The sequence below is a fragment of the Martes martes genome (assembly GCF_963455335.1).
Source record: "Martes martes genome assembly, chromosome: 5".
Lineage (NCBI taxonomy): Eukaryota > Metazoa > Chordata > Mammalia > Carnivora > Mustelidae > Martes > Martes martes.
Genome location: NC_137892.1, coordinates 115,828,838 through 115,848,698, shown reverse-complemented (window position 1 = coordinate 115,848,698; position 19,861 = coordinate 115,828,838). Strand labels below are relative to the sequence as shown.

The following is a 19,861-nucleotide window of genomic DNA, read 5'->3' as shown; positions in this document are numbered from 1 at the left end:
GGTTAGAATCCATGTCCGTAGAAGCAGGTCGTTTTGTATAGAAACATCCTGCTTTTAATATCAGCAGCTCAACTTGGCTTCCTTTGTGTTAGGTTGCCTGGACGAATGTGCCTCATAAGGAAATCAGGAATGGGCTAATCCTAGAAGCATTCAGTGACCTAGCCACGGCGTTTGGCCAGCTCTTTCTTCCTCTGGCACAGTATTCCTGAAGTATATTCTTTCATTCCAGGTTCATTACCTTCTTGATATCAGCAAAGGACTTGTTAGACCATGAAATCTCATTGTGATGTTCATCACTAGAGAAGGTGTGCTTAAAGATAACACAGTGTGCTCTGCTCAAAGCACTGAGGGAAGAATCAGTCATTACTTGAGAGAGGAGAAATGAGTTATCAGGTATAAAAGGAAAACAGCTTACTTTTTTCTATAGTCCAGGAAGTTACTGGTACACATTCCATAAATGATTTCAGGGCATGAATCCAAACTTAGATTTTCTTACATGAAGATAGCACCAGAAAGATCCCAAGTTGTAGCCATGGGTCTCATCCCTCATCCCCTCTCCTGTTAGGTGTGTCTGTAATCATGGGACACACGCATGCAACACAATCAGGAGTGTACTGAGGCAGGGTGGATGTCCTGTGGCGGCCTTCTGGATAATGTGCATGTCATTTACCTTGGTTCTCTCTAGTTCCATTTTCATTACTAGGAAGCCTGAGGGGGAAAAGGATACTAACAGAGCCAGACTCCAATGGCCTCCTTTTTATACTCATTTAGATAAACTGAAATGGGAAATGTTTGAGAGAATAAAGACTCCATGTATACTCTGGAGTAAGAGGCAGCCTTCGAAAGAACTGCTTTACTCAAATGGGAGTGTGGGGGAAGCACACTAACGTTAAGTTTTGGGGTCAGTCTAAAAAAAATCTCAGCTGTCTGGTAGGTTTTAAGAGGCTCATTTTTTCCTGATAGTAGTGTTTCTGGTCAAACACATCGGACATGCTGGGCTTTTAAAGAAGCAACCATTTATCTGTAAGGGCAGAACGTCTTAAAAATTGAAACAAACATACCAGTAGATATTTGCTCAATTACATCCAGCTCTGAAGGGTAACTTATTTGTTTCCATCAGAAAACACTCATGTTATGCACAAGATCCTAATTAAACTCTTCACCATTCCTCTACTCCTTGATCGTAGAGGGTCCCCTAAAAAATCTTCCAAGGATTAAAGAAAAACAGGCTGTTCTCCAAAGGAAACAATGTTACTTACAGCAACTCCCTAAAGAACTAGTGACTGAAACTTAATAGTTAAAAAATAATAAGCTCTAAAACCTAACTCCTAAAAAGTAAACAAAAAAGTTTTTAAATAACTAAATTTTAAAAAATCAAGACTTTATTGGGTAAATGTTACACAACATTCTTTAACATTTAAGTCTTAGCATACTTTAGATGAGAAACAACTTTTGTCATTCAAGTCTACAAAATGAAATAGGCTTGTGAAGATTTGAAATACAGACAAAGGTAGCATGGAGCAAAAGCTTAAATATTAAGCAACTAAAGCAATGAAAAGTGAAACAGCAACATGGTATGTCTAGGTCTTAAATACCACCAAATTTCATTTATTACAAAACGAAAACATGGTTTGTAACAAAACACCTTTGAGAATTTTGTCATGAGAAAAAATATTTAGATAAAAGAATTGGGAGAGATCAGGTTTTGCCTTTGTATTTTTATTTCTCGGTCATTTCCATCACTGCGCAAAGAATCCTAAAGCTTCGTTATTGTACAGTCACCATGGTGTGGAGTTACATGATTCTTGAAGTGAGCCTGAAAGGTACTGCTGGTGTTCGATCTCAGAAAGAACAAGATGGACTCCAGCCTAAGCCCTAGGGCCGTGAAGAAGACGGGGCCACAGAGCTACACGTAATCTTTAGAGCTCCCTGCAGCTCCAGTTCCTGAGCTGACTTTTTCAGATTTGAACAAATGTGTATAATGACTTCATGAAGATTTCCCAAAAGACTTTAGAATGTCCTCCAAACTTTTAATTACTTGCCGTGTAATTAGAATTTGTATTAAGCTCACTAGAAGACTGTCTTCCTTTTCTTCTTGAGTTGTAAAACAAGTCCTACTCAGGTGTATCAGATGTTCTCCAACTCTCACTCAGAACCTTTTCTTAATCCTGAGTGTGGGTCAAACCTATACAGTAAGATTATGGAAAGTTAACAGATAATTTGAGCCAAATGCTCAGTTATCTGTTATGTTGCTTCAAATGAATTTTGTATTTTATTTTTTGGCATTTCCCCCCCTTTTTTGTATTAAGTAGTCAATATGGTCTATCTTTCTGGTTTAAAAAATAAATCCGTATTGCCACTAAAAAACTTCAGTTTTATTAAAAGTACGGCAACATCAAATATAAAATGCCTTAAAAATGTAGTACTAATAGGTCCATCTGTTTTCCTCATGAAAGTTTTTCCATTCATTAAAAAGAAAAATTAAGGTTTTTCATAATATGTATTTTCCAAAGACAAGAAAAACATTATGGTCTCCATTAATAAGAATTCATGTTCCATGCATGAAAGCTCTTTATGGGTCTGTTCCTACTGCTTGTTCCCAGGATCAAGTCCCACCTGACACCTGGGAGGATATCTTGCAGTTGGAAGGAAGGGCTCTCCATGAGAGAGGTCCACATCAAAATTCAGGAAAAAAGCCTTTCCACCACAGCAGAATTAAGAACTAGCTCTTAGAGTACATATTTTCACTCTAAGGTCAACACTAGCCTATCCACTTTGAGTCAGAATTTAAAAGGTAAGAATGCAGTTATGAAAATGTGCACAAAATGTTAAATACTGGTGGCAAATAAATACATCTTAATATGTTCTAACAAGCAAACGTATATTCAAGATAATACAGCCCTGTTTTATTGAAGAAAGAAAAGATCCAAATTCTCTTTGCGGGGTGGGGCAGGGCACTTCGCCATCCTTTTAGTAGGATGTTAGAAAATCTTTCCTGTTGTTTCCACTGGTACCCTGAAGGAGACCTTGGCCTTGCCTGGAAGCTGTGACACTTGCTGTGTTCACAGGACAGCCATCTTAGAAATGCCTTTGCTCATATCTAAATGGATTAACAAAACCTTGGAGAAAGCACAAAATTTTAGTTTAAAAAATAATTCAGCATCTCTGTCATCATCCCATGCCTTTTAGGCCTGTCCAAACTGTACTGAAAAGAACTTCACATTCAGAAAAAGTTACGGTCAGTGATTCTTGATACGTAAGATTCAAGTGAGTTCTCTGTGTGTTTCGTATCACTTTTCTCCTCCTCTCATGCATAACTTATTGCAATAGTTTATTTTTTTATAAAATATTCCCCTAATACCTTTTCTTCGGTTTCATATAGCAAAATTTGCAAGTGCCCCTTTATAGACTGTTGGTTTTAACCACTGCCTTAACATTTACTTCTTAGTGCAGCTTTAAAAATCTGAGTCTCCAATGTCATTCAGTCCTGATGCTCTGGTGTGGTGTCATTATGGGATCGGTCCATGAAACCAGCAGCCTGCTAATGTCTTTGTGCTGAAATACAGTAAAGAAAAGGAAGAAAATGTAGTTAAGCACAAGTAAATAAGAGAAAAATGATGTCCTCGTTCTTTAAATTCAGCCCTATTTATGGGGTCACACTTGTTTCTTAAAATCAGCTAAACTTAACCAACATTTAAAAAGACAACTTACTTCCACTCTAGACCAGCAGAAGCATTCATTTTATTTCCAACGTACAACTGGCCAAATTCCACCATAAAACTGTTGTCACCTTCACAGAGTCAAGCTGCACTTGAGGTTTTTAAAAATCCTTGTTGATGAAGATTTGCCTAGTGAGGGGAGGGGACGTTTAGCTTCGGTCTCTATGCTGCCCACCCCCTTCCGCCCCGGCACCCACATTCACCTCTGGAAGTCCGTGCCACTGCCAAGGGCCGCTCTGAAGCGCCAGTGGCCTTCCAGGCACAGGTTGCCCACAGGCTGAAGCCGATTCACATATGAAACCAAGCCAGGCACGGGTCAGCTGCTGACTGTACCGTCTGCATATGTACAAAGAGCAAACGGGGGGGTGGAGGGTGCCTTCCCCAAGGTAGATACACCAGAAGGCATCCAGAGCACCATGTTGCTACTCGAAGACAACTTCTGTACACTAGACTGACCAATGTTGTCCCTTATTACACCAGCACACCAGATCAGGAACAGAGGCTCTCTTTACCATACCTCCAACAAGAAGCAAGACTGAGCAAAACATTTATAGAGGACAAGGCTTAGAAAAATTACTGCCAGACAGCATGACCGGAATTTCTGCCCAGCATTATCGACTTCCCTTTAATACCAAGTGGTAAGAACCCCACTGCAATCCTCTATCATCCTTGGTTAATGCCTCTCAGACCCAGTAAACTAAGTGCCAATAAGAGTTTAAATTCTAAAAGAAGTGATCATGGAGAGAATGATGATTATTTTTTTGGTCAAATGTATTTTTAAACCAAAGATCTGTGGTGTGTTCAGTGGAGTAATAACTGACAAACACAGAATGCAGAAAAAGAAAAACCACCCCCGTCCTTCCCAATATTTAACTTCCAAAGATTTCAAAAGTCTTTGCCATTCTTTGCTAGAACTCTTGATCTTCTATTAGCTTCCTGGGTTGCCTTCCTGACTTACTGGATCAAGGCCTATAAAACATAGTAACGGGGCATTCTGCCATGTTTTTCTCATGCAATAGCTAGCTGTAAATACCCCACACATCAGAAAAGAAGGTGAATTGTCTTTGCTTCTGAAGAAATAGAATGCTTAACACCTTTAAATTTGATATTAAACTAAGAAACGTTTACTTTTTAAAACTAGTATTATAATACTCTTTAGACCCACACAGAACTTTGGAAGTAAACTGAAAGAAAAAAAAAAAGGTTAACAACCAATCCCATACATAATCCCATTTCTTTCTATTTATGACTCAGTATTTGGCTTCAACCTTAGTGAGGCCTATTCAAGTGGACAAGAAAGCCCAGGGTTGAAGGAAGTCTTACTATTCCTGCGAGAGGTACAGAGAACTAAAACACCATTCCCTCAAGAAATCATAAGGGTAGGTACCATCCCTACAGTACAGCTCAGAGTCCAGAATCTCCCAGCCTCAATCTCTGATCCCAACTGTGTCATTCTGACCCAGCTTGCAAATTACAGCTCCTGTGTAGTGTCAAGGCCCAATCGTGGCTCTTCGCTAGCTGCAAACACCACAGGGTTAAATAGCCTTAATTCAAGGAAGCAAAAAGAGATCGTAAGTTCAAAAGCAGCACAACAGAAATCCTTAAGCCTTTCCATCAGTGTAAAAGCCCAAAATAAGCCTTTAAGGTGCTATCCAAAGAGGTCTCGATAAATGCACTTTATTAAAGAAAAAGATTACAGCCCCTCTGAGTTTTGACTTTTCTTATGTAAATGACAATGGTTTTGAGGTTAATTCACTAAGAAAATATATATATATTCACATATGGATATATATATATTCTTATATATACACACATTAAGAATGACTAAGAAGTGACAAAGAAAGACTGAGATAGTGAAAAGATAAAGAAATCCACTATTTGACTTCCCATGGAGACTCAGTTGCTATTTGACATAGTTCTACAATCTGATACCCAACTTTTAGCACCCTAGGAAAAACTCATTTCACAGAAGCTCACAGGAGGCTAGCTCTACTATTTTTTTTTCTTTTTAGCACAATTGAAAGTTATTTTCACTCATTAAAATTGTCACCTACATGAGGTACACCCAGCTACCAAGGTCAATGAAAACTACAGAAAAAGAACTAATGAATTCTTTTAGGTCTAGCCTAATCTACTTCAGAATGATTAAGTGATGACATGATGCCCTCTTCACTTTGTGGCAGGGCTTAACACAGACAGACCTGCCCGTCTCACTGTTAACTTCAATGCTCCCAGTCTGAATCCACAGTGGTCTGTCAGACACTGTAAGGGAGCAGCAGGACTCGTCACTGTCTGATGTAATAGCTGCCATTTGTTGAGACCTATGGTAGAAAAAACCAAGTTAACAAAAGTAGAGCAGTCATTTGAGTTCTTTTAAATCCATTTACAAAAAAATTTTAAAAATAAGACCAAAATGCAGTTGAAATTTCATAATGAATGTATTCCAGATAACTTGCTGACTTCACAGAAAGTGAAGCTTGAGTTACTAAAAGAGAACAGACTTGAGGTGTGTGCACACCAGCGTTGGCCAGGAGAGGGCACTCTCTGGCACAAGTCAGTTCAGCAGCAAAACACCTTGGGGGGTCCACACTAAGATGCTAATTCCCACATGATGTTCCAGCTAAAAAATTCCTTCTAGCCTACCACTGAACTAGGGTTGGAGTGGTCCTGATCTTCTCAGTACACGGCGACGGCTGAAGTTATCATCCTTGTCCATGTCACTTCATCAATGAGCTCAAAGACCCTATCTTGCAGAATGACCAAAAACTATCTGAATCCTTGTCTCCTTTGCAAATACTCAGGGCCTGACCTTCCTGTGTGAGACAGTACCTGCTTGAAATAAGCTTGACGAGATAAGCTTTCTCACTTGAGCTTTCAGAACAGAGAATTCAAATACAAAGAATAATTCAAATGAAGGATTGCTGTTTTAAGCCTTAATTTTAACGTATTTGCTTGTCTCCTTACTCCCTTATTTTAAGTGAAAACAATTCACATCAGGGTAGTCAACTTTGGAATCACTGATTTAGAGGATTTTTAGTCCTTATAATGAAATAATTATTTTTAGAATACTAAGGTACATCAAAAACAGTAACATATAATCATAACTTTTTTAAAAGGCTTTTCTGACGTTGAGAAAGAAATCTCATACACGTGATCTATAAAAATAATTACTTCTGAATTTTAACTCAGAACAATTTTCTTAAATGAGATTTAATGAGGTTATTCACCCTTTTGTTCATGGGAAAACTTAAATATACTATGTAAGTAATCTTACATACTTAAATATACTATTAACTGTAACCCAGCAGCAATCACAGAAGGAAAAAAAGTAATCTGAGTGCATGAAACAATTTAACTTTGAACCTCTCCCTCCATACGTAAAACTTGCTAGGTTTCAACAATCGTTCTAAATCTCCTCTGGGGCAGGGGGAGGGTGCGGCCTGGGTGGCTCAATCAGTTAAGCGGCTGCCTTTGGCTCAGGCAATGATCCCAGAGTCCTGGAATCAAGTTCCACATCAGGCTCCCTGCTGAGCAGGTAGTCTGCTTCTCCCTCTGCCTCTCATCCAACTTGTGCTCACTTGCTCTCTCTCTCGCTCTGAATTAAATAAAATCTTTAAAAACAAATAAATCTTTAAAAAGAGGAAGAAGATCATGCTCTTAGAGCAAAGTTCAGCATTAAAAACTAAAGAGTTAAGATTATATAAGATTACAGACATGTACCTGTTATCTTGCTGAACACTCTTAAGTTTTCCCTCAATACAATGTAGTATCATGCAACTTGTTCTCATTCTGGTTTTCTAGCGCTCGTGCTATTTTTCTAACCACTTATTCTAATAAGGTTTCAATAGTTCTTCCCAGCCTACCAAGATGCCCCTCCCTGCTGGATTCCTTGATAAAAGCTAAACTGGGGGTGGCAATCATATGTTTGCAATCAACAGCATCTAAAAATGAGCAATGGGTAAAGAGGACTACCTTCTGGAAAATATGGCCACAATGCACAAAGATCAAGGCCTTAGAATGTGTATTTCCCTCCTAAAAAGTGAAAACAATCTACTCAATCATACCAGTAGCAATAAACAATAAAAAGGAATGTTCAACTTAATATCCATTTTTTTGCCATTTGGCAAAAAAACACGAAAACACCAGGATCCCAAGGGAATACAGCATTTATACAAATCAGCTAATTTATGCGACTTAAAGACTGACAGGCATAGCTGTGTGCCTCTGATCCCTTTGTAAAGCTCTCCTAAGGGGACCTCCACTCCACTGAGCCCCACCAGTGCAGATACATCTCCTGCCTCTTGAAAGGATGTGGGATGAGCCAGACAGAATTCTGGGATGGCAACTGGTAATTAGTACTTAACGGTCTAAACCAGTTACTCTTCCTCATTCATTCACAGGCAGACATCATTTCTCCTTTGTCAGACCCTGTGCTTGGCGTAAGGGAGAATAGAAACAGTAGAGGAATAGATTGGAGTTTATGCAATACATAAACGAATGAGGCAAGAGCTGAAATAGGTGAATATAGTTCTCCCTTCATTATAATCCCCATGACCTCCAACCCAGTGCCCTCCACAAATGCTGGGTAAAGTTAATGCATTCTTCTAGATATTTATGAACAATCATACTACAATTATTGTAATCTCAGATAAGAATACATTATAACACTTTTCATTCATTCATAAAGAGTATATGCTGCACAAAGATAATTTCAAAAGCTACCAGGATGAAATTCCTATGCCATACACAGAAAGTGCTGGTTGTGGCAACAGTAGCAAGTTATTTCTCTAGGTCTTATAGTAGGCATATACTGCTTTAAATATTTAAGTTCTCACAATTACCTTATGAGCTACTATTATTTTCCCCATATCACAGAGGATGACAGTGAAGTAACCCAAGATCACACAGCTAGCTTGTAAGACACAGATCCAAGTCTTCCCTTGAATCTAGGAAGAAATCTGGCTCAAGACCCTGTACTTTCAACCATGTACCTAAAAAGTGAGAAAGAATGATTCTTTGCTCAGGGCGCCTGACTGGATCAGTCAATGGAGCATGCAACTCTTGATCTCAAGGTTGTGAGTTTTGAGCCCCACATTGGGTGTACAGATTACTTAAAAACAAAATCTTTAAAAAAAAAAAAAGATTCTTTGTTCAATAAAAGCCTGGTATGGAGTACTGCTGGTCACTGGCAAGTTATATACTCCTAAGTATCCATTTCTATATTTTATACTCAACAGGAGAACCTTGACATTCCTCCAAAAACATTCTCCCCAGGCAAGCAAAAAACTCTGTTTTACAAGGGAAAAATTATATCCCTTCTAAGCTCTTTCAGTAGCTTTTTTTTTTCTTTTTTTTAAGAATTGGGGTGCCTAGGTGCCTCAGTGTGTTAAAGCCTCTGCCTTCCCAGTGTTCTGGAATCAAGCCCCGCATTGGGTTCTCTGCTCGGTGGGGAGCCTGCTTTCCCCCCCCTCTCTCTGCCTGCCTCTCTGCCTACTTGTGATCTCCGTCAAATAAATAAATAAATAAATCTTTTTTTTTTTTTAAGTTACAAAAAATATATATATATATTTGACACAGGGAGAGAGTACAAATGGGGGGAGCAGTAGAGGGAGGAGGAGAAGCAGGTTCCCTGCTGAGCAGGCTGCCTGATGCAGGGCTCAATTCCAGGACCCTGAGATTATGACCTGAGCCAAAGGCAGACACTTAACTGACTGAGCCATCCAGGCACCCTCTTTTTCAGTAACTTTTAAGTGAATCTTTGCTGGAGAGAACTAATGAGGGACACTGCAAGTTACAAAGTTATCTTACACATTTCTTTTTAAAATGCCTTTGCTAAAATTTGACACACATTATAAGTTTGTAGTTTAAATGAAAAGGGGAAAAGTGTGATAGTAACAGCTTTAGCTGTGGCATATGTGGTTTTCCTTCTAGATAAAGGCCCTAGGGTAGAAAAATTGAGTTTTAAATCATAATTTCTGGTTAAGACTTAGATTTCTAAGTCAGTAGTAAGAAGCTGTCACATTTTTATGATATCAGGAAGATTCCATATTTAAATTATGGCTGTGTTTTCACTTTTAATGAGGGCTTATAGAACTATCGGGAATTTGAAGAACATTTTAATTCACATTTAAACCAAGTTTTAAGGGGCGCCTGGGTAGCTCAGTCAGTTAAGTGTCTGCCTTCAGCTCAGGTCATGATCTCAGGTTCCTGGGATGGAGTCCCACATTGCTCTCCCTGCTCAAGGGGAAGCCGGCTCCTCCCTCTGCCTGCCACTCCCCCTGCTTATGCTCTCTCTGACAAATAAACACATAAATCTTTTTAAAAAATAAAAAAATAAATAAACCAAGTAAAGACCACGTATTTTTTAACTGATCTTTTTCAACATCTAAGTTTTAAGAAACTGCTGCACAAATAAAAGTGTCCAAAAGGAGAAGACCCGTAAGTTAGACAAGGTATTATAAGCCATCTAATTTATTCAGTGGAAAAATGAGAATCTGACTCAGAAACTCAGAATTCTGATAAATCCTTATAATTTTTTTGAGTCTATGTTTCTTTCCCTATACACCTCCCACAACCAAACTTAATTTGTGCCAGAATACATCTACAAGAAAATTCAGGTTAAGCAATTACTTTTTTTCCCAGAGATTAGATGCATTAAAATTTAACACGATCCATCCCAAGATGGATTTAAAGACATGATATAAAAATAACTTAAGGTATGTGCCTGTGTGGCACAGTCAGTCAAGCTTCTGACTTGGTTTCAGCTCAGGTTGTAATCTCAGGCTGATGAGATCAAGCCCCAAGTTGGCCTCTGTGCTCAGCATGGAGTCTGCTTGAGATTCTCTCTCCTCTCCCTCTGCCCTTCACACTCGTGCTCTAAGTTTAAAAAAAAAAAATTAACTTAGGGATGCCTGGGTGCCTCAGTCGGTCAGGCGTCGGCCTTTGGTTCAGGTCATGGTTTCAGGGTCCTGGGCTCAAGCCCTGAGTCAGCTTCTCTCTCTCTATCTGTGTAATCTCTCAAATAAATAAAATCTTTTTTAAAAAACCAATTTAGCATTTCCTACCAGAGTGTCGTATACCAGATAATCTTAGAATTTTAGTAGTATGTATGTCAAGGAATATTTGTTTTCTATTAACTACACTGACGTTAAAAGTGAAAAAAGAAACAATACACAAATTTGAAAATACGGCAAAAAGTATGATGGTGTGTAGGTAAGTTCTGGAAGCTAATTAATTCCATTACTAAAGTAATTTAAGTGGTTTCCGTATTCATAAAGCTGCCCAAAACAATTGTTTTTGTTACTGGGAGGGGGTGGTTTTAACTTAAAATCCACTCATAAGAGACTTTGATTGGCAAATAAAATCACACTAACTCACCTAAAAATTTTACCAAGAGGCAGCTGAAGCAGTTATAGTTCTTAAAAATGGGGTGCCATGGGGCACCCGGGTGGCTCAGTCTGTTAAGTGTCTGCCTTCAATTCAGGAGGTCATGATCTCGGGGTCTTGGGATCAAGCCCCACATTGAGCTCCCTGCTCAGCAGGGAATCTGCTTCTCCCTCTCCCTCTGCCTGTCACTCTGCCTACTTCTGCCCTCTCTGTCAAGTAAATTAAAAAATCTTAAAAAAAAAAAAAGAAAGAAAGAAAATGGGGTGCCATTAGCATTGCATAGGACTGCAAGCTGATTATGAAGGAATCCTGGAAGCCAGGCAACCCAGGTGCATGTTCCAATCACAGTGCTTCACCAAGAAAAACACTCCTGTGACTTCACTTCCAAATACCTTCTAGAACAGTATCAGCCCAAATTTATTTTTTTTTATTTTTTTTAAAGATTTTATTTATTTATTTGACAGAGATCACAAGCAGAGAAGCAGGCAGAGAGAGAGAGAGGAAAGGAAGCAGGTTCCCCGCTGAGCAGAGAGCCCGATGAGGGACTTGATCCCAGCACCCTGGGATCATGACCTGAGCCGAAAGCAGAGGCTTAACCCACTGAGCCACCCAGGCGCTCCATCAGCCCAAATTTAAAAGATTTCTATCAAAATCCAAATTACAGACGGAAGGATGACAGGTGCACAACATGTGAATGTACTTAATGACACAGAACTGTACACTTTGTAAAAAACGGTTGAAATAGTTAAATTGTGTATTAGGTATACTTAGCACTTTTTAAAATACAAAAAAATTACAGTGTTCTATTAATATGACAGGAAGAAATTTCCACCTAAAGTCACAAGGAAAGGAAAAAAAATCCTTGGGTCTATAATATTAAGTCTCTTGAGCAAAGATTAAACAAAAAGAGTTGAACTGTTTCTCCTCTGATGTTAGTGTCAACTATCCATGGTAGAGCCACAACATCCTAGAAAACTGAAAATACATAAAGCATCTATACCACCAGGACTTTAAGCTTTCTATTCCTTTATTCAAAACAGCACAAGAGCATATTAATTGCTAAAGCTTTTTTTTTTTTTTAAGATTTTTATTTATTTGACAGGGAGAGAGCACAGGCAGGCAGAGGAAGAGATCAGCAGACTCCCCACTGAGCAGGGAGCCCGACATGGGGCCTGATCCCAGGACCTGGAATCGTGACCTGAGCTGAAGGCAGACGCTTAACCAACTGAGCCACCCAGGCACCCCTAAAGCTTTCATTTTTTAATTGTCTACATAGTCTGTCCAGTGAAGGCATACTGTGAGTATATGCAACCTGTAGATACAGAATATGAAGAGCCTATTAACTCAGAACCAGGTAACAGTAACTGATTCAGCTTCACTGTTTTATTTTCTCCTGGCCATTGGCACAGTACCAGCCTCTTCTTTTCAGAACTGCCTATATCAGGCATTTCAATGAGAGATGGTCTTAACAGCCACCATGGTAATACAGTGTCAAGGCAAATGCTAAATATGCCCCAACTTAGAAATAAGGTCTTTATTCTCTCTGGCAAATTCCCTATTGGAGGCCTTCACTGGGCCCAAATCAAAACAATATCCTGAATCAAAACATGTGATCAACTTTTCTAGACTGTGTCAGTCCCTTCTCTGCTAGGAGTACTAAAAAAAAAAAAAAAAAAAAATGAACTGATACACAGGAAAATTCACAATTTAGAAGGGAAAAACCTAATTTTAGATCCAAATTATAGATTTTAGGTACAGGCATACCTTGTTTTACTGTGCTTCATTTTACTATGCTTCGCAGATATTGGCCCCCTTTTTTTTTTTTTTAAACAAATTGAAGGTTCAAGACTTCAGTGGCAGAAGTAACTGCAGATGTGGCGGAAACAGCGAGAGAACTAGAATGGGAAGTGGAGCCCGAAGACGGGACTGAACTGCTGCACGCTCGTGAGAAAACTTTTAATAGAGGAGTGGCTTCTTACGGATGAGCAAAGAAAGTATTTCTTGAGATGGAATCTACTCCTGATGAAGATGCTGTGAAGATTGTTGAAACAACAAAAGATTTAGAATGTTACATCACCTTAATTGATAAAAAGCAACGGCAGAGTTTGAGAGGACTGACACCAGTTTTGAAAGAAGTTCCTCTGTGGGTAAATGCCATCTAACAACACTGCATGCCAAAGAAACAAACTGTTCATGAAAGGCAGAGTCAATCGATGCAGCAAACTTCACCACCATCTTATTTTAAGAAACTGCACAGCCACCCCGAACCTCAGCAAAAACTACCCGGATCCATCAGCAGGCCATCAACATCAAGACAAGACTCTCCATACCAGGAAAAGATTACCACCCACTGAAAGCTCAGATGGTTAGCATTTTTTAGCAGTAAAGTTTTTTGTTTTTTTTTTTTTTTAAATAAGGTATATATATCGTTTTTTAGACCCAATGCTACGCACAGAGACTGCAATATAACTTTTACATGCACTGGGAAACCAAAACATTCAGGACTCCCTTTACTGTGGTGGGCTGGAACCAAACCCACAAGATCTCTGAGGTATGCCTGTTATTTCCAATACCCAATTCAGCAATTCTATGTAAAGGAATCCTGTATGCAGGTGAAGGAATGCAAATGTGTATCTTTCCTTCAACATAACCAATATTAAGTACGACCTGCTCAAAATAAAGGTGCAAGTCAGTATTTTGTATTAAACACTCAGAGGCACTAAGATATACATTTGATTTTAGTTGCACTTTCATACTGCCTGAAGTCTGTCTTCATATCTATATTCTTGTCTATTCTACTTAATACTAATTTAAAATTAGTGTTTATAGAATTTCCCATCGAAACCACATTGGATATATCAAGTCATGCAAATGGACTCCAGACTATGAATTTTACTTTCTCCATCTCACTGACCTCTTTTATGTCTAGTTCCACATCTAAAATGAGTCAAAGATATCCCTTTCAAATGAACAGTCAGCATTCTATTCAAAAGATTCTGGGAAACTAAGAGAAAAATACTGATGCTTTAAATTTCTGAGCAATTCTAGAAATAAAGACTTCTTTGGCTACAGCTCTTACTTTCACTTGGTTTCTCCCCTTGCTAATCTTTTTTTTTTTTTCCTTTTAGATCACTGGAGATTTGGCCTAAGCCTAGTTTTCTCTCTGCAAAAGGATAAAAACATATTTGGTTATCGCCAAAGAATAAATGCCTCCTTTCACCACTTTAAAGGAAAATAGCTACAACTAGCCAATTCAACTCTATCTCCTCCATCTGCAGTAAACACTGGATAAATTTAGCTGCTTAAGAAATTTCTATTTGGCATTATTATGTAGAGAAGTTCGATCACTATGTAGCATACCTGAAATTAATGTAGTATCATGTGTCAACTACACTCAAAATTTTTTTTAATTTCCATTTTAATAAAACACTAATATGCAGCTACTGGATTAGTGTTTAGAATATATATATTTTAAGATGATGAAATTCTTTGAAATTTTTCCTTACTGAAACATCAGATGAAATATGCCAGTTTAAAATGGAGGGATCATTTGGCTGATTTAATTAGAGATCATGCACATTTGTGATTATGCTTCAACCTTTCCCTTAGTGATATGGACTATATAAAATTGAATATTATTTTTGTATTCAACAATCATGACTTTATCCTCACGCCCAACCCCACCCCAACCAGGGCTTCCAAAACAAATGAAATTTGGTTTATGCCACCAGAGCGCATTTGCCAAAGCACTTACTTATTAGCGATATCCACTGTCAAACCCACTATGTTAAGATAAAACTCACCTGGATCATTACATGAAGCCTTGGAATTACATTATTTTAAGTGACTTTTTGTTCCGCCTTGCTTAAATCTTTCTAAACCTTAGATTTCAAACTCAGAAATATCTGAACAAGTTCATTAATCTGAAAAAATACTCAATCTTTTAAGATACTTCCTTAAAACCCCTCAGTCACACCATGAACATCTTTCAACCTGTTATAATCAAAGAATTTTAAAAATAGTATAGTTGTTTCTGTTTGCAGGAAAGAATATGTTCTACTCAAGTGAAAGACATTGTTTTTTTCAATTGTGTGTTTAGTTATAATCAAAAAGCATTGACTGAGTTCCCCAGAAGAAATTCTACTTGCTTTTGCAGAAATCAGTATATAAATCATAAAAGCCTGTTAACTTTAAGGAAGCGGACAGATTATGGGTTTTAATCTCCATTAATCTGTTCATTATTTAATTCCATAGGTAACTAAGACATTCCAAATTGGATTACTTAGAATTACACAGAAAGTTGCTCTCTCTAAAATTTTCAAGTTTCCAAAGTGTCAAACTGATATTCTATTAAAATTCAAAAGGTAAACACAAAAAAATATGAAAACAACTTGAAAAATCTTGGGATAAACTTGCCTCCACGGGCAATCAGATCTATTTTTCACTAACAATAAAAAGCTAAAAATGGAAAATTAAGTCAAATCTGAGGGACAGATGGACCATGTAGAAAAACAGTGATATAAGTTACTAGCCCCAAAAGCAAGGATACCTGAGGCAGACTAGGCAAGAGAGACTGGTTTTAACTACCCAAATATAAAAAAAAGAGCCATGTGATGAAGTATCAAGGCTAAACATGAGGAAAATTAAACCCACACATTTATGAGAAACTGGCGGGAGGATGGTCTCAAATCTAAAGGCATATCAGACCTCTACACTGTAAAACCTCATTTTCAGAATATACGGATTAATCACTTACTTGAATTTTATCTATGGTCAGGTAATATATTCTCTGATAGGACAAATAGAAAAATAAAGGTTTGATTTTTTTCATCTCCTCTATAAACTATTACAAAGAGTAACTTTCTACCATCTTGAAATTTTTCAAAGCTTTTTGAGAAACACACACAAATAATTTGGATTTAGTCGATTTTATTTACAGCTTTTTTTTTGTTTTACATTTCAGAGCATTACACAATTACATTTTCTCATTTTCTGACCTGCAAACAGATACCTTAAACGAAATATTTTTTAAAAATTATCAAATTAGGTACATCCAAAATGCAACAATTACACATATGACAATTCACAAAGTGTAATTTACCAGGACGTATCCTAAGAATTTAGGAACAGCCAGTCAGGAGAAATCTGACCAAATTTAGCAATCAACTATTTACATATCCAAAGACAAACCTACCTAAACTCCCAAACCAGAAATTTGAAAGTTTTTGTTAAATCCCCATTAAACAAAAGAGTGATGATTCAAACCTTGTCAGCCTTAAAAGTCTTAACCCCAAAGACTGGGCTATTTCCACAGTCGGCAACTGAATAGCAAGCATCTCAGTTTGTCAAACACCTAGGTATCAAACTCTGGCGCCATTGTGCACATAGAAAGGCTAAGTATTCGTTAATTAAAAAACAAGTAGTCATTAAATATCCACACTATTCCCCGCCCCCAGCCCCCAACCCAGCTCATCAGCCCTTACTGCAATCCCAAATACACAACCTGTGTCACACAGTGACAGGCTCTATATTATATATATGTATGTATGCATATACACACATATACGTACATGTGCATATATATAAATATACACACATACACACAGTACTAGGTACAAATGGCCATTAACAGTCCCTGCAAAAACAGTCCCTCATTTTCAGTTGAGGCTATGGCTCCTATGCCTTGGGATGGTTTGACTTCAAAACTGAAAAATACTGCTAAAATCTCACTTCCTTACAAAATTTGACTGCTTGTTCTTTAAGCTTCTCAGTCTATTAAAAATGGCTATTAAGGTAAGTATAAAAAAAGCAGCCAACTGAGTACAATTCCTCTCTCTGATCTGGCCAAGCTATTTCGTAGAAGTTACTCCTGACTAGACTAGAAAATCTGTGGCGCCTTCCAATGGTTCTTGCCTACCTTACTGTCCATGTTCACGTTTCAAACTGTGTCAACAGAGCCCGCACTTCAGGGGTCAGCTGCTTGGCAGCCTTAGCCGCCTCTGTGATAGCCTTGCGATACAGGCCCTTTCTCTTCTTATTAAAGCGTGACTGGAAGTTTTCTAAAAAGGGGGAGAGTTGCGAAAGAGCAAGAAAAGAGGTTGTTGGAGACCCAAACCATGAAATACGGGCCTCCTGTCGGACTAAAAGGCCGTTATCTTTCCGGCTCACAGTTATAGTAAGAATACGGGCTGGCCACCAAGGGAAGCCATAGATCTTGGCCCAAACAATGTCCCCTACACATATGGTCCTGCCATCTGGTGTGACGCATTTAGAGACGTTTTTGGAAAAGACTTTCATTTTCAAGGAATTACTGAGCTTTTTCTCTTCCTTTGAAGAGGAGGAAGTGGAGGAGGTGGAAGGTGCATGCATACTGCCTGGAGGAAAATCAAAGCTTTCAGAAGAACTACACTCAGAGTTGGAGGATTTCAAATCATCTGTGCTATCAATGCTACACACGGAAGCACTGGAAGAGTCAGATTTCTTTTGATTTAGGGTCATGTAAACAGAGAGATTGCTTTTGCTGCCCTTTTTGCCCAGTGTCTGTGGTTCATCCTGCTCACCAGGCACAAGCACTTCATTTGTGTCCTGAACCTCACTGCTGGCCTCTTCAGGGCCTTTTGAGGGACTCTGATTTTCTGAAGGGGCCTCACCTGCTGAGCGGGTAGAGGTGCAGCGAGACTGGGGCTTGGGTGCCATCTTGCCACTCCGCATTTTCTCAAGTCCCGTCTTCAAAGAAGAGTCATTTTCTTCATTCCTGTACCTTTGTGGTTTTAAACGAACCCGGGGTGGAAGGGAACCTGAGCTAGGACTCTGATAGCGTCGTGTGAAATGGACTTTTGAATGTGCATTTTTGGATGTAGAGGTTTCACTTTGCTTCTTTTGTGCCTTTTCTTTGGCAATTTTCAACACTTCCCGAGCCTTTGCATGATCCATGTTCTTACTCTGGAGGACTTTTTTAGTACTTAACTGAGCTTTTGATGTATTTGCCTGAGCAGAAACTTTGACTACTCTGCCTCTGCTGTGAGCAATATTGGAAACCTTCACCACAGCATTTCTTTTCTGGCTTTCATTTTGGTTTTTCCCATCCACTTTATGGTCAGTTTTCAGTTTTTTGTTCACAGTAGTTACACTTTCGTTTCTCCGTTTTTTATCTTCATATTTAGAAGAGTCACTTGCACTACTACCTTTTCTAATTTCCTTTTTCTCTGCAACAACACTGGTTTTACACTTGTCACACAGGACTTGCCTGGGTCGCAGTTTAATAGCATTCATTATTGAAGTAGGTTCTTCCCTGTACATTTTTCGTTTGGGTCGCTTAATTTTCCGAGGCGGTGGCTGAGGTATTGACTGGTTATAGGTGTCCCTGATAAACAAAGGGGGAGGGTAAGGTGCTCCTTCATGGAAGAGAGGCGGTGGTTTGGAAGTCCACAGGCTTTCAGCCAAGCCTGGCTCGGGAGGCGAGATGGGAGAAGGGTCATTGGGAACAGCACCATTCACTTCACGCTTGACTTCTGTCCCTTCTTGGAATGTATTACTTTGGAGCTGCATGGCTTCAGGTTTCTCCTTATATTCCCTTTTGGGAAACACTGTCACAGGGATCCCATGGGGCCCAAACCTTGGAAAGAAATCAAAGAAAAAAAGAAGCCATTAACTCAAGGTCTATGATTCAATTTCTTAAATTGAAATAACACTCAGTGTTTGTACATATGACCTTTCCCAAACTCTTATTTCATACTAAAGAATAAAAACATAAACATAAAAACCTACTGACCACCTCCCCACCAAAATCCAAAAGCCCTTCATTTTTTATTGGTCCTACATTTTAGGTATAAACAGATTACACATTTAAGTATGAAATCAAATGACCGTTCTAAGCAGCGCCAGAAGAGCTGACATTATTTAAAACAGACTTTTCAGTCTTAGATCAAAAAGCATTCTATCAGATAGTTTAACATTTTATATCATTTGATATTACATTTGCTGGACTTTGGACAAGTCCAGTAAATATAACTATAAATATACAACATACATAACTCCCTCTGGTTCTAAGAGCTTTCAAAAGCTTCACAAAACAAATCCAGCCTTAACTACCCAAAAACACTGAATCAATAAAATCCCATCTCAACTTCACTTAATCACTAAAGATCCAAAGACAGCTACCAGCTGCTCCCTAACTCTTTAAGCCTTTCATCTACCTCCTTCCCCGCAAAACCACAAAAATGTGAAAAATTCAGATGCCCAAATTACCACAAGAGCAGACAGGTAGAGCTGTGGCTAACTTTTTAAAAAATGTATCACACATTAAGAAATATTTTCATATTGTAATCAAGTAATATTTATGTATGTATACATGCATGCATATATACATATATACAGATTTAAGCCGAAGTTTCATTAAATGTTTAACCTTATATTATGTGATATATGATATTTTTCCCTACTACTATTTCATTTATTTTAATGCTAGCCAGACTCATTACATGGATTTTAAAACAGGTCCAGACCCAGTTTGCAAAGCACTAATATAGAAGACAAACCTTTACAATTCTCAGTTTCTAATAAAACCAGAGTCAACCTAACCTTGTTTGTCATGTAGACTTAGAAATCACTGTGATTTAATCCTCCTGGGCTAACCGTCTTAAAGCTAAAATGCTACACTGATTCCTTCACATTAAAATAAAATCACATTACCAAATAATTTCATCATGTGCATGTTAACATGGTAACTTTAAGAGCTATCTGATGCTGTCTGAATA

At 38.3% G+C, this 19,861-nt stretch overlaps 1 protein-coding gene across 6 annotated transcripts in view; it reads right to left on the bottom strand.

The window, feature by feature from the left end:
• Positions 1-1,360: 1,360 nt before the first annotated feature.
• Positions 1,361-19,861, bottom strand: part of PWWP2A (PWWP domain containing 2A) — a 37,587-nt gene continuing 19,086 nt past the window's right edge. The window contains exons 2-5 of one of the 6 annotated variants that reach the window (XR_013966914.1): positions 17,756-18,720; positions 5,921-6,040; positions 3,712-3,848; positions 1,361-3,555 (exon numbers count right to left, since the gene is read on the bottom strand). Coding sequence is in view for 5 of the 6 variants with exons in the window: in XM_080805060.1 (XP_080661186.1) it covers positions 17,037-18,720 (1,684 nt within the window). In the remaining variant the exon portion in view is untranslated. Of the gene's footprint in view, positions 3,556-3,711; positions 3,849-5,729; positions 6,041-16,065; positions 18,721-19,861 lie in introns of those variants that run through there. The other 5 variants (XM_080805062.1, XM_080805064.1, XM_080805061.1 and 2 more) reach the window with 5 other exon arrangements.